The sequence below is a fragment of the Cyprinus carpio genome, chromosome B2 (assembly GCF_018340385.1).
Source record: "Cyprinus carpio isolate SPL01 chromosome B2, ASM1834038v1, whole genome shotgun sequence".
Classification (NCBI taxonomy): Eukaryota; Metazoa; Chordata; class Actinopteri; order Cypriniformes; family Cyprinidae; genus Cyprinus; species Cyprinus carpio.
Window position 1 is genome coordinate 1,866,888 of NC_056598.1, and position 16,029 is coordinate 1,882,916.

The 16,029-nt window shown below is 38.5% G+C and overlaps 1 protein-coding gene across 1 annotated transcript; it reads left to right on the forward strand.

Moving 5' to 3' along the window:
* Positions 1-6,384: 6,384 nt before the first annotated feature.
* LOC122136384 (E3 ubiquitin/ISG15 ligase TRIM25-like) lies at positions 6,385-13,494 on the forward strand. Its single transcript, XM_042719325.1, has 3 exons — positions 6,385-6,935; positions 10,601-10,620; positions 13,252-13,494. Exons 1-3 carry the CDS (start codon positions 6,386-6,388, stop codon positions 13,492-13,494), a joined length of 813 nt encoding a protein of 270 aa, XP_042575259.1. The 5' UTR covers position 6,385.
* Positions 13,495-16,029: the final 2,535 nt, after the last annotated feature.

Consider the following 16,029-nt stretch of genomic DNA (forward strand, 5'->3'; position numbering starts at 1 on the left):
CTCTCATACATTGGTAGGTGAACTCGAATGTGATATCAACAAGTGTTTTTAAATGTAGGACGACTATCTTTTTTCCCCGCAGACAAACACTGCACGCTGGAGATCCGGCACGGTGCCGGAGAACTTTAAGCCCTGCAATTCTTAAAAGTCATCTTGCAGATGTAGGCTATTGCAGATGAGCAAAACTCTAAAAAATACATCTTGCAGATGTCAAATAGACGTCTCCGTGATGTACGCTATGTGTGCTATCACAGGACGCTTCCCTTACAAAAACTGACTTGGTTTTATGACAGCATTTCGTTATCGTCACTATTAAAAAGGTGCTTGTGTTAAATCCCTTTTCCATGTAAAAGGGACATTTTTAACATTTTATTTTATTTATTTCTTTATTTTTTAATTGTTGTGGGTTGCACGAACTGTTATTATAATGAATGATTATTATAATGTTTGCGGGCTAAACTGACCTAACTAGTTTTAGTACAATTCACCAATGAAAAATAGTAAACAGTATTCAGTGCAAATAGCAAACAGATCAAAACAGTATTAACATTATGACTTTACAATAACACAGTATGCAAAATAAATAAAAAATAATAGTAAATATGAGAACACAATAAAACTGCATTTAACAATATTTTTTAACATTCTCTAATTGTTTTTAATATTTTCATTTTCACAAACTGTGAATAGCTTACACAGTACTTTTCAAACATTATATTATGTTTGTTCTTGTGCTGTCTTTTCTATCCCTAAATTAGGTTTACTATTTTGCATTAAGCTTATTTTGCTTTCTGCAAATGTTATTGTTGCAAATGTAATTGTTCAATTGGTTACTGTTATTTTTTTTTATTTAACTCATGTGGTGTAGAGTGGTAACTTTTACAATTGTGTAAAAATTGTGTGCAAAATAATCACGCACCCTGTTCAGGTCCTGTTATTTAGTTCATGAAACAGTATTACGTTAATTTAACATCAATAGTTAGTCACTGCCTTGTTGTTCTGGTTTGCAGTGACAATGACGATGGGAACATTATGAAATTTATTTTAGGTAAACTATTGTTTAATGTCAATTACATAAAAAAGGTAGATTGGGTTTATTTGAATTTGAAAAGAAAGCCCGATAATCCCTTGACTAAATAACTGAAACATGATCTAAAACAGATTTCTGCAGACCACTCCAGTCGTAGACAGGACACCAAAATATGTGCAACATCCTACAAACAACTGAAACAAAAGGCTGCTTTTTGAGAGGAAATTGTAAACGTATCTACTGTTGTGTCATGTGAATAAGCAGATATTCACCATAGTTTCTCCAGCGATGCATGACACTATGTTGGTTAATCAGTGAGGGTCTGGGAATGAAACGTTCTAGTTGAGTTATAGGGATCTCCAATCCTTTTCCTAGAGAGACAATATTCTGCAAAGTTTTGCTCCAACTTAGTTTTGCCCCAGCACACCTGTCTGAAAGTTTCTAGTGATGCTGAGAATGTTGAATGTCTGGTTCCGGTGTGTTAAATTAGGTTTTGAGCTGAACTCTGCAGTATATTGGCCTCCTGGAGCAGGACTGCACTGATCTAGGGACTGCTTCAGCTGTTACTGTAGAGAGATGCATGTGACTTTAGCCCTAAAGCTCATTTCTAATTGGTTAACATAACAATACTTATCCAAGGTTACGACAATCTGGTTTTCCCTATTAGCAGTCCCTCCATGGTTTTGTGATCTTGCAATCACAAGAATTAATGCAAATTCAGCCATGCCTTGTTTCTGAAATAAAAACAGCAACAACAACTGAAAAGCAATATTAGCCAAACACACTGATCAATACATGTCCAACTGTCCTACCACTGTATTGTAGTGAATTTCACTGAAACGTGCAGAAATAAACAAGTGCATAATATTCATGCATATGTGACCCTGGACCACAAAACCAGTGATAAAGGTTTTTTTTTTTTTTTTAAATTGAGATTTATACATCATCTGAAAGCTGAATAAATAAGCTTTGCATTGTTTGTTAGGGGGACAATATTTGGCTGAGATACAACTATTTGAAAATCTGGAATCTGAGGGTGCAAAAAAAAAAAAAAAAAATTCTAAATATTGAGAAAATCATCTTTAAAGTTGTCCAAATGAAGTTTCTTAGCAATGCATATTACTAATCAAAAATTAAGTTTTGATATATTTACAAAATGTCTTCATGGAACATGATCTTTACTTAATATCCTAATGATTTTTGTCATAAAAGAAAAATCAATAATTTTGACCCATACAATGCATTTTTTGCTATTTCTACAAATATACCAGCGATACTTGTGACTGCCTTTGGGGAAGTTTTTTTTTTTTTTTTTTTTTTTTTTATTTATTTATTAATTTTTTTTTTATTTTTTTTTTTTTTGAGGGGTTCAACTGAGTTACAAGCAGTACATGCTTCTTCTACCAACAGGTAGGTTTCCAACGTTAGATAAGTGTATAGCGCCCTCTAGCGATAGTAACCAGAACTGCTAGGGTTACACTCTACTACTACAGTAGAGGTCAAGTTCTGTTTTGCTGAGTGCGGCTTCAGGGAATATATTTATGTGTGCTGAGAAGCGAGAAAGAAATGACTTGTGGAATTTCTGAGGAATAATTTATAGATATTGTGGAATTTCTAGATAATATAAATATGTTAAATTTAAAGTCACTCAAAATTTATTTTATGTTTTAAGATTATGATATTTTTTGATAAGTACAGATTATAATAGTTTTGTTATTTGTATATTCAGCAACAATTGTAATTCATTCTAATGCAATGCAGTAATTATGAAGTTGTCTTCACTATTTGCTGTCTTTTTATTAGTACATTAAGGGTGGGTAAATACTATCTTTGTTACATCTATCTATCTATCTATCTATCTATCTATCTATCTATCTATCTATCTATCTATCTATCTATCTATCTGTCTGTCTATCTAGCAGCTGTCTGTCTGTTGTCGCGTACAGTTGTCTATCTATCTATCTATCTATCTATCTAGCAGCTGTTGTCGCGTACAGTTGTCATTTATTATTGAAGTGTGAACTGTTTAGTGGAGTCCCGGGTAATGCTCCCTCATAAGGTTTACTTATTTGTTTGTTTTCTTTTATATTTATTTTTGTAAAATAGTCTTTTGTGCTATCATCTACACATGCAAAGTTGTTTGATAACATAACTGCAATAAAGTAACAGCATAGTTAACAATAACTTGTTTGCATAGGATATATAATGTATTTTAGATTATTTAGGCACTTACAGGCTATAGTTTGACAGAATGTTCTAATTCAGCATGCCATGTCAATCTAACTTAATGTTTTCTTATATTGATATTGTTTATTTCTTACTCCCTAACAGTTCATCAGGCTCTTAATGATTGAATCTATGCCATCTCTTGGAATATCTGAAGGCCAGGTTTTTCCATCACTCATAGAACCCATTTTACACATGGCTCTTGATTCTGACTTGTACTTGCTCTTGTGAAAATGTACCATAATTCTTAACTGTAGCATTTGTTATAATAAGACTAGCCTATTTATCATTACCAGGCCAATAATGACTTTTTGAAATTAATCTTTATAGCATTTGTTAAGAAGAAACTACAGCCTGCACATTTAGAACCAATAGCTACAACATGCCTTGTAATATTTACATTTACATTAAATGCAGTACACGTAGTAAGGGCTTTTAAATAATATAATAAATAAAAAGAAAACAGATAGAATAGAAAAAGAATAGAGCAAGCTAGTGTTAGAGGTCTTTTTTATAATTGTATAATAAATGAAAAGAAAATAGATAGAATACAAAAAGATTAGAAAGGCAGTTAGATTTTTTATTTATTTTTTTAATAGAATTAGAATAGTGAGTGCAAAAGTTAGAGGGTCAAATAATGATGGAAGAGATGTGTTTTAAGCCGATTCTTGAAGATGGCTAAGGACTCAGCTGCTGGGATTGAGTTGTGGAGGTCATTCCACCAGGAGGGAACATTTAATTTAAAAGTCCGTAAAAGTGACTTTGTGCTTCTTTGGGATGGCACAATCAAGTGATGTTCACTTGCAGAACGCAAACTTCTAGAGGGCACATAAGTCTGAAGTAATGAATTTAGGTAAAGGGGTGCAGAGCCAGTGGTGGTTTTGTATGCAAACATCAATGCCTTGAATTTTATGCGAGCAGCTATTGGTAGCCAGTGCAAATTGATAAACAGAGGTGTGACGTGCATTCTTTTCGGCTCATTAAAAATTAATCTTGCTGCCACGTTCTGGATTAATTGTAAACCTTAGAGAGTGAAGAGAAGGATGTGAATGAGTGTATGTTTGCTGGTGAGATATGCTTGATAGATTGTGGTGTGGAAAATTGTGCACTGATGTTTTTAATTTTATTAATGAAAAACGTGGCAAAGTTGTCAGCTATTAGAGATGAAGCAGGAGGGGGAGGAGGAGGACTAAGGAGTGAGGAAAATGTTTTAAAAAGCATGCGAGAGTTAGACGAATTGTTAATTTTGTTATGGTAGTATGTCCTTTTTAGCAGTGGAGACATTAGCAGAAAAGGAAGAGAGGAGTGACTGATACACATTAAGCTCAGTAGTATTTTTGGATTTGCGCCACAACCTTTCAGCAGCTCTAAGCTTAGAACGATGTTCGCGTAGAACATCAGATAACCAAGGGGCAGAAGGGGTGGTACGGGCTGGCCTGGAAGAGAAGGGGCAAACAGTGTCTAAACAAGATGTAATGGTGGAGCAGAAAGTATCAGTAGCACTGTTAGCATCAAAAGATGCTAACAGTTTAGGGAAAGGAAGCGAAGATGAAACCATTGCAGAGGGTGAGAGTGAGCATAGGTTACGTCGAAAGATGACATGTGGAGGGGTAAGTGATGTGTCAGGAACCATGTTGAGGTTAAGAGCTCCTGTAGCTCAAGTGGTAGAGCATTGCGTTAACAAGCGCAAGGTTGGGGGTTCGATTCCCCGGGAACACATGATAGGTAAAATTTTATAGCCTGAATGTTATGTAAGTAGATTTTGATAGTTGATTATTGTTAATGCATAAATTTAATTTAAGAGTGAGGAGGAAGTGATCTGAGGTGTGCAGTGGAGTAACCAGTACATGATCAGTGGAGCAGTGTCGTGTGTAAATAAGGTCCAGTTGGTTGCCTGATTTATGAGTAGCAGTAGTTGACACTAGGTTGAGATCAAAAGAGGCAAGCAGAGTGTGGAAGTCAGCAGATAGAGGTTTATCTAGGTGGATGTTGAAATCTCCAAGCATAACTAGGGGAGTACCATCCTCAGGAAAGGTTGAGAGCAGCACATCTAATTCATCCAAAAAGTTACCTAGTGGTCCTGGTGGTAGTTAGAAGACTACAAAATGTATTTTAAGAGGGTAGGTAACAGTAACTGAATGAGATTCAAAGGAGCTGTTGATACCCAAAGATGGTAAAGGATTAAATTTCCAATTAGAGATGAGCAGACCAGTACCTCCACCTCTTCCAGTCAAACGGGTGGAGTGGGAAAATGAGAAATTATTGGAGAGTGCTGCAGATGTAGCAGTGTCCTCTGGTTTGATCCAGGTCTCTGTCAGGGCCATAAGATTAAGCTTTGAATGACTCTAGAAATAGAAGTAATGAAATTGGCTTTGTTTGCAGCAGACTGGAAATTCCAGAGACCAATAGAAAAATATAGTGTATTAGCAGACATAGGCAGAGTGTGCAGGTTGTTAGGATTGTGCTGCCTACATTGTGTGATGCGTGGTTTGCGAGTGGTAGTGATAGTAGGGATCTGGAAACACATAGTAATAATTGGTTATAAAAACTGAAATAGAAGTGAAACAAGTAGAAGTAAAAAAAGATTAATCAAAACAATACTTACATCCCTTGCCGGTGTCCCTGCCCGGTGGAGTCGCACGGTAGAGTCAATGGTCTTTACACTCTTCGGTCTTCACACGAGGTCACACGGTCTTTACACTCTTCAGCTGAACACACTTTACTGTTTATCATAACAAAGGTCTAAGCAAGCGCACGACACTGACAATGTATGCGATAGAGTACGAGACCTAATATAAATCTATAGGGAAAAATCTATTCCTTTAACATATTATTTATTATAAATTCTACAAGAAGTTATACTGAATTTTACACAATAAAAAGCCTACAATAAAATTCTAGTAAAGGATGCTAACCAGCCAAACTTTAACTCTTTGGTTGTGCTAACAGTCCATTTTGCACCAACTCCCAGTGTCTGTATGAGGCTGACACCTAGTGGACATTTCTATTATCTGGGATTTTACAGACACGCCTGTTTTTCCCGTCTCTCAAGCACAGAACCAAAAAGAATCAGTGTAGAGAAACCAAAACGTATGTTGCAACTTTATATCACCACTCACATGAAGGAAAATGGCAGAATCATGTATTTCAGTGGAGCAGTTCCTGTGTCCAGTGTGTCTGGATCTCCTGAAGGATCCAGTGACCATCCAGTGTGGACACAGTTACTGTATGAGCTGCATTACAGACTGCTGGGATGAAGAGGATGAGAAGAGAGTCTACAGCTGTCCTCAGTGCAGACAGACCTTCAGTCCAAGACCTGCTTTATTTAAGAACGTGGTGTTTGCTGAAATGCTGGAGAAACTGAAGAAGATTAAACTTCAAAGTGTGGTTCCTGCTGGAGCTGGAGATGTTCAGTGTGACGTCTGTACTGGAAGAAAACACAGAGTCGTCAAGTCCTGTCTGGTGTGTCTGAACTCTTACTGTCAGAATCACCTCGAACAACATGAGAGTTTGTTTAAAGGAAAGAGACACAGTTTGATTGAAGCCACTGGAGGACTGCAGGAGATGATCTGCCAGAAACATGAGAAGCTCCTTGAGGTTTTCTGTCGCACTGATCAGAAGTGTATATGTGTGCTGTGTACGATGGATGAACATAAAAACCACGACACTGTATCAGCTGCAGCACAGAGGACAGAGAAACAGGTGTTATAAACATGAGCCCCGTCAGACTGGTCGTGGGGGAGGTGTTGCAACAATATATAGTGATATTCTCAGTGTTACCCAGAAAACAGGATACAGGTTTAAATCATTTGAAATACTTATGCATAATGTTACACTGTCAGATATGCAAAAGAAATCTATCGTATCTCTTTCTCTGGCTACTGTGTATAGACCACCAGGGCCATATACAGAATTCCTAAAAGAATTTGGAGATTTCCTCTCAGACCTGTTGGTTACCGCTGATAAAGCGCTAATTTTCGGAGATTTTAACATTCATATTGATAATACAAATGATGCATTAGGACTTGCGTTTACTAACTTATTAAACTGTTTTGGAGTAAAGCAAAATGTCACCGGGCCCACTCATCATTTTTAATCATACGCTAGACTTAATTATATCGCATGGAATCGATATTACTGACATAGATATCGTACCTCAAAGTGATGATGTTACTGACCATTTCCTTGTATCGTGCATTCTGCGTATTAATAATAATAACTATATAGCTTCGCGTTATCGTCCGGGCAGAACTATTGTTCCAGCCACCAAAGACAGATTCGCAAATAACCTGCCTGATTTATCTCAACTGCTCTGTGTACCCAATAAATACACATGAACCAGACAAAATGACTGGCAATATGGGCACTATCTTCTCTAATACATTAGAAGCTGTTGCCCCCATCAAATTGAAAAAGGTTAGAGAAAAACGTACTGTGCCATGGTACAACAGTAATACCCACGCTCTCAAGAAAGAAACTCGTAGTCTTGAGCGCAAATGGAGAGAAACTAGACTTGGAAGTTTTTAGAATTGCGTGGAAAAACAGTATGTCCAGCTATAGACAGGCTCTAAAAACTGCCAGGGGGCCGAGCATATCCACAAACTCATAGAAAACAACCAAAACAATCCAAGGTTTTTATTTAGCACAGTGGCTAGATTAACAAATAACCAGATGCCACCCGATCTAAATATTCCCTCACAGTTAAATAGTAATGACTTTATGAATTTCTTCAATGATAAAATAGATAACATCAGAAATACAATAACAAATGTAGATTCTACAGCGTCTAATACTTTAGGTTTATCTATCGCACCCAAAGATAAACTGCAGTGCTTTTACAACTATAGGACAGGAAGAGCTAAATAAACTTATCACTGCATCTAAACCAACAACATGTTTATTAGATCCCTGTACCCACTAAATTACTGAAAGAGTTGTTACCTGTAGCAGAAGAACCGCTTCTCAATATTATTAACTCGTCGTTATCTTTAGGGTCACGTCCCAAAACCATTCAAGCTGGCGGTTATTAAGCCTCTTATTAAGAAACCACAACTAGTGAACTGGCAAATTACAGACCCATTTCAAATCTTCCATTTATGTCTAAAATTTTAGAAAAAAGTTGTGTCTGCTCAATTGTGCTCCTACCTGCAAAAAAATGATCTCTATGAAGAATTTCAGTCGGGTTTCAGGCCCCATCATAGCACAGAAACTGCACTTGTTAAAATTAACAAATGACTTGCTTCTTGCATCAGACCAAGGCTGCATCTCATTGCTAGTTTTACTTGATCTTAGTGCTGCGTTTGACACCATAGATCACGACATACTCATAGATAGATTACAAAACTATACAGGTATCCAAGGGCAGGCTTTAAGATGGTTTAGATCCTACCTGTCCGATCGCTACCACTTTGTTTATCTAAATGGGGGGTCATCTCATTTATCACCAGTAAAATATGGAGTGCCCACAAGGATCTGTCCTAGGTCCTCTGCTATTTTCAATATACATGTTGCCCCTTGGCAATATCATTAGAAAATGCGGGATTAGTTTCCACTGTTATGCTGATGATACTCAACTATATATCTCAACAAGACCAGGTGAAACTTCTAAATTATCTAAGCTAATAGAGTGTGTTAAAAATGTAAAAGATTGGATGACCAATATTCTTTCTCCTATTAAATTCAGATAAGACAGAGATATTACTTATTGGACCAGAAAACATTACACAGAATCTCGTAGATTACAATTTGCAACTAGACGGATGTACTGTTACTGTTTTCCTCTACTGTAAAAAAATCTGGGTGTTATATTAGACAGTAACTTGTCTTTTGAAAATCATATTTCCCATGTTACAAAAACAGCATTCTTCCATCTTAGAAACATTGCCAAGCTACGATACATGTTACCTGTTCCTGATGCAGAAAAGCTAGTTCATGCATTCATGACCTCTAGACTGGACTATTGTAATGCACTGCTAGGTGGTTGTCCTGCATCCTCAATAAACAAGCTACAGGTAGTCCAAAATGCAGCGGCTAGAGTCCTTACCAGGTCAAGAAAATATGATCATATTACCCCAATACTACAGTCTCTGCACTGGCTACCTATTAAGTTCCGTATCAGTTACAAAATATATTATTACTTACTTATAAGGCCCTTAATGGCTTAGCTCCTGCGTACCTAACTAGTCTTCTACCACGTTACAACCCATCACGCTCCCTAAGGTCACAAAATGCTGGACTTTTGATAGTACCTAGGATAGCAAAGTCCACTTAAGGAGGTAGAGCTTTTTCGCATTTGGCTCCCAAACTCTGGAATAGCCTTCCTGATAATGTTCGGTGTTCAGACACACTCTCTCTGTTTAAATCTAGATTAAAAACACACCTCTTTGGCCAAGCATTCAAATAATGCATCTCATAATTTTGGACTGCAGTTATATCTGATCAAATGTGCATTATTATTCTTTAGCTTGGGTTAAACGAATTAATTTTACTTGGCTGGAACAGCAGCTACGCTAATTATGTCTCTATTTGTTTCCTCTGCTTTGCCACGGGATTTACATCCCGTGGTAACTAGGATTTACACAAGCTCCAGTCTGGATCCAGAACACCTGAGAAGAGATGATGCCAGCCCCTCAGAGGACCTCAGATGATGCTAACCCAGAGACACCATTGTCTAGCCTGTAATAAGCAAACAAAAATCTCAATAAATCGTAACATCGAATGTGTTAATCGTCTGTTTGTTTACGTCTTTTTTATTGATTTTTCTGAACATTTCTGCTATATGCACATGAAATGACAGTCACCACTGATAAGCTACTGCTAAATATTGTAGAAACTTAATTTTCTGTAAAGTTGCTTTGTAATGATTTGTATCGTAAAAAGCGCTATACAAATACACTTGAATTGAATTGAATTGAATTTAACACTAGACACTGATGAAATATTGCTGACACTCGTTTCATATGTGTTTATATCAGCACCATATTAACAGCTTACAGCATTCACACTGCACACGATATAGTAATAGCTATAGATATAATATCTATGTAGATCTTAGTTGCATTTTAAGTGATATTATAAATCCTGTAAAATATATATAGAAGGTAATATTTCTCCGGCTCTCTGCACTGGTGTTTTGCAAAATCGGAAGTGTTTATGCCCATACTCGCTAGACCCTTAATCCAAGATTGTGGCGATATGCAACAAGCCCATTATTGCCTAGACAGCGTGCGAAGAGCGCTCCTTTTTAATCACTAAAAAGTTGTCACTCATTAATCTCGATCTCACAAAGTTCCACTATAATCAATAAGGCTGACTACACAATGAATCTTCTATTTATGTCCTTAGAGAGGATTTACGGTATGAGAGTGCCAAGGGCATAGGTTTGCATACCTTATATGTTCATACTCAGCCCATTGTGTATTAAATGTGCATCCTTGAAAGCATGCAGTTTTATAATATATTTACTTTAACTTCTTAAAAAATCAAGTGCCCCAACACAAGTGGGATGACATAAAATTGGCGCTGCGCAAGTGCCTGGACTACGCATCTCTCTTTTTATAAATAAAAACCCTTGAACAGACAATAATTGTTCTCAACTTCTTTATTGTCCAAACAGACTGTGTGTGTATGTGTGTGTGTGTGCGTGTGTGTGTGTGTGTTTGTTTGTGTGTGTTATGAACTTTTTGTAAAAATTGTTCATGTTCTGACTTCACCTGTTGTTGCAGATAGAAGGCTGCTGGTGTAGTCCTCACTGGCAAGGGAAAGTGATTGTGCTTTAAATTTTGAAACAACAGAAAGAAACATAGCATAACTCAAAGGAGCTTTCAACATACATTAACATATTTCAATATATACAAGGGGAACAAAAGCATTTTTTGGGGAGTGGGGGGGGGAGGGGGGGAGGTGGGGTTGGGGTTGGGGGGCACACATAACTTTATTTGGATATTAATCACATTGGACCCAGAATGATTCTGAAAGAAAATTTACTGTTGCAACAACACAACTTTCATGTGCATAAACCGCATGCACTTATTTCAGTTATGTTTTTATTTTGTGGTTATTATAGCTAACAGTTGCTTTATACTTCAGTTTAACAGACTGTCCACGGCGACTCAGTGTGCTGTTCCAAATCCAAATCCAAACCTTTTTCCATAAAATCACATTAGATTTGTCCCAAATTATTGTTAATGTGCATAATGACTTCATCCTGGGCTGGAAGAGTGTGTATTGTGCATCTTTCAGCACAACGTTGGACTTTCTGTCCGTAGGTTTTGTACTTGTACTGTACGTCAAACTTATCGACGCAAATTTGTTAATTCCTGAAATGAACTTTTGTATTAACTGTTTTGGACTGCTGTCTTGAACTGGGCATCGTGCTTCTTGTGTCTTAAATGTCTCTTACAGTATTTCTCAGTCACTGCATTTCTCAAATTAGAAATGAAATTCTCAAAACTACTTGTACAACCTCCACGTCATCTAGTCATTTATACACATCATAAAACCAGTTTCTCATTCTTTTGAACAAGTTGTGATTGCTTTTGTACATTCATGCAATTGATTATGCACATTTATCTGTGGTTTCCTACATTGTCAGTTGCTAATGTCATGTTGCTCAAAATGTATTATATAGTTTTTTTTTTGTGCAATAGCATCTAGTCTTTAGTTCATCGTATAAGTCATTAAATGCAAAATGGTTCATCTAGTTGTCAAACTGCCAAGCACATTTTTTTTGTTTTTTATACGTACATATATATTTTTCTAGACATAAGTATTATACTTTTTGTAAATTTGGCATGAATTGTGCAAGTGAATCTTGACTAATGAAGAGAATGTAGATCAACCAATGATAAACCATTTCTGGTCGCACTTTATATTAAGTGGCCTTAACTACTATGTACTTACATCAAAAAATAAGTACACTGTACTTAATGTGTTCATAGTGTATTGCAAAACATGTTTGCTGCTATTGAGGTGGGATACGAGTAAGTTAGGGACAGATTTGGTGGTATAGGTAGGATTAAGGGTGGGTTAAGTTGTAAGGGATGGGTCAACAGTGTTATTATAAATGTAATTACAGAAATTAATTACAGATGTTATTACATGCAGGTATTTTTAAAATATAAGCACAATTTAAAAACATGTATGTACACAATAAGTGCATTGTACCAATATATTAATTTAAATGTAAGTACATTGTATTTAAGGCCACTTAATATAAAGTGGGACCCCATTTCTCTGAAATAGCTCAAAGGTTCATCTCATGAATCTTCAGTAGGAAAGCATATACTGTATAGACAGAGCACAAAAGAAGAGTTACAAATTCTGACAGTGGACTTATTTATTTATTTTTTTATCTTTGTGCCCATATTTCTTGTTCCTTTTCTATATCACAATAACATTGTAAAGGTTTTTTTTTTTCTTTTTTTTTTTTGATCAGACCACTAGTAAAAGTATAACTGTGAATTCTACCCAGTCTCTTTCAATCAATATCCCACATACAGTAATTTTGTACCTTTGAAATGGATATATGGCATACATAAGCATATGGCATACTGTTCAATACAGTAACTTTCATTTAAATTTTGCCATAGTTTACATCAGAACATCCCTCCAGAGTACTTATCCGTACATAATGACACAAGGACTCCATCTTTCTGAGAGAAACAGAGTGATTACTTTTACTGACACAGTCCAGTCGTATCCTGATAATTCAGACAGATTTGATTGTTGGCCTCAGGTCTTTTGTAGAGAGAGTGTGTGGACGCTGTTACTGGCAGCTGGAGTGGAGCGCTGGTAAAAATGTTGTGTATATATCAGAAATTCCAGCACTGGTCCAACAGGACAATTGACTGGGTCTAACTGATGGCTGTCACACCATGAAGTGAATAGATGCCACTTAGCAGTGTACAATTTCCTTGTAGAGGGAGCTCTGGACTGGAGGATGGTCTCAACAACCTCAGCTGAGAGACAAGATGTGAAGAGCTGTGTCCCCTCAGGGGCCACACCCACACCTTCCACAACTTCAGGCAGGGGTGAAAGATGGTGCCTCCCACCTGAGAGAGGAGATCCCGCTGGACGGGAATCTCCTATGTAGAGTCATCGATCAGGGCTACCAGGTCTGCAAACCATGGCTGCCCCGGCCAGTAGGGGGCTACAAACAGGAGACGAACCCCGTCCTGGTGAACTCTATGCAGGAGTACTGTGAGCGGGGCGGTCGGAATGAGGCTACTAGCAGCTGACGTTATCCTTTAAACAAAACAGATTGCGTCAAAGCAACTGAACATTAATTAGGAAAAAATTAAAGGGCAGTTCACAGTTGGAAAACAGTGTGTCAATAATGCAAAATGACAGTTAAAGGCAGTTCATCATTGAATTCAGTGATGTCATCATGCAGCTCAGTCCAATTTAAATAGCATCTGTGCAATAATTTGCAATCAAGTCAACGATATCACTGTAAAGAAGTGTCCCCAACTAAGCAAGCCAGAGGCGACAGCGGCAAGGAACCAAAACTCCATCGGTGACAGAATGGAGAAAAAACCTTGGGAGAAACCAGGCTCAGTCGGGGGGCCAGTTCTCCTCTGACCAGACGAAACCAGCAGTTCAATTCCAGGCTGCAGCAAATTCAGATTGTGCAGAAGAATCATCTGTTTCCTGTGGTCTTGTCCCGGTGGTCGTCTGAGACAAGGTCTTTACAGGGGATCTGTCTCTGGTGCTCTAGTTGTCCTGGTCTCCACTGTCTTTCAGGGCTGTAGAGGTCCTTTCTAGGTGCTGATCCACCATCTGGGCTGGATATGTACTGGATCCGGGTGACTGCAGTGACCCACTGTCTTGGATACAGACTGGATCTGGTGGCTACGGTGACCTCGGAATAAGAGAGAAACAGACTAATATTATCGTAGATGCCATTCTTCTAGTGATGTAACAAGTACATCAGGTGTTATGGGAAGTGTTCCCGGTTTCGGTTTACCTAATTAATGCAGCCTAAAAATCCTTTAACGGATTTGGATATTAGAAGCATATTAGTGTGTTATGTGTAAGCCAGGTTAAAGAGATAGGTCTTTAATCTAGATTTAAACTTCAAGAGTGTGTCTGCCTCCTGAACAATGTTAGGTAGGTTATTCCAGAGTTTAGGTGCTAAATAGGAAAAGGATCTGCCGCCCGCAGTTGACTTTGATATTCTAGGTATTATCAAATTGCCAGAGTTTTGAGAACACAGCGGACGTGGAAGACTATAATGTAACAAGAGCTCATTCAAATACTGAGGTGCTAAACCATTCAGGGCTTTATAAGTAATAAGCAAGATTTTAAAATCTATATGATGTTTGATAGGGAGCCAGTGCAGTGTTGACAGGACCAGGCTAATATGGTCATACTTCCTGGTTCTAGTAAGAACTCTAGCTGCTGCATTCTGGACTAACCGGAGTTTGTTTACTAAGCATGCAGAACAACCACCCAATGGCATCCAGCCCCAGCTGAGCCGGATGTGTGAGGGAGAACCACAGGGGACATTGTGAGGTCTCTCAAGATGCAAACACGTCTACCGGGGCTCTACCAAACTTCTGTCAAATCTGCTCCACCACCTCAGTGTGGAGCTTCCATTCCCCAGGCCTCAGCCCCTGCCTCAACAGGATGTCTGCTCCCTGACTGAGGTGCCCAGGAATGTACACTTCCCTCAGGGAAAGCAGTTTCCCCAGGGCCCACAGAAGGATCTGTGCAGACCCCCTGGCAGTTGATGTCTGAGACCAATGATCTGTTGTCTGTGCAAACTATCACATGATGGCCTCTCAGGTCTGGGAGAAATTGCTTCAATGCACGAAACAAGACCAGCATCTTCAGGCAGTTAATGTGCCACATGAGATGGGGACCTTTCCACAGACCCTGGGCAGAGCGGCCACCCATGACCGTTCCCCAACCTGTGAGGGAGGTGTCCGTCATTAGCATTACGCGATGACATGGAGTACCCCCAACATGGGGCCTTGTGACACGAACCAAGGTTTCTTCCACATGTATAAGGCACGTAAGCATTGCCGCGTGACCTTGATCATGTGAAGCAGGTTGCCCCTTGGGGAAAACCCTTTGGTCCTGAGCCACCCCTGCAAGGGTCTCATGTACAGCAGGCCAAAAGGTATCACCCTGGATGCAGTTGCCATCAGACCCAACAGTTTCTGGAACTGTTTCACAGTAAATGACTGGACTTCTATCACTCTCTTGATTGCCGTGAGGATCTACTCAATCCGAGCCGGAGACAGACATGCCTGCATTGTGGTCAAATCCCACACTATGCCTAGATATGTGGTCCCCTGTACTGGAGAAAGTACACTTTTCTTTGCATTTAGTCTTAACCCCAACTCTTTCATGAGAGTGAGAACAACATCTTGATGCCGAACCCCTATCTGCTCTGATTGAGCTAGTATCAACCAACCGTCGATGTAATTCAGTATGCGGATGCCCTGGAGTCGCAGAGAGGCCAGAACAGCATCCACACACTTGGTGAAAGTGCGGGGTGAGAGTACAAGGCTGAACTGAAAAACCCGACATTGGTACGCTTTGCACCCGAAAACAAACCTCAGGAACTTCCTTTGCTGAGGAAGGATGGATATGTGGAAGTATGCGTCTTTCAGATCTATCGTCACAAACCAGTTCTCGGACCTGATTTGATACATGACCTGTCGGATCGTGAACATTTTGAACTTGAGTCACATGTCTGAGAGGTTCAACAAACACAGATCTAGAATTTGGACGTAAACCCCCATCATTTTTCAGAACGGTAAATT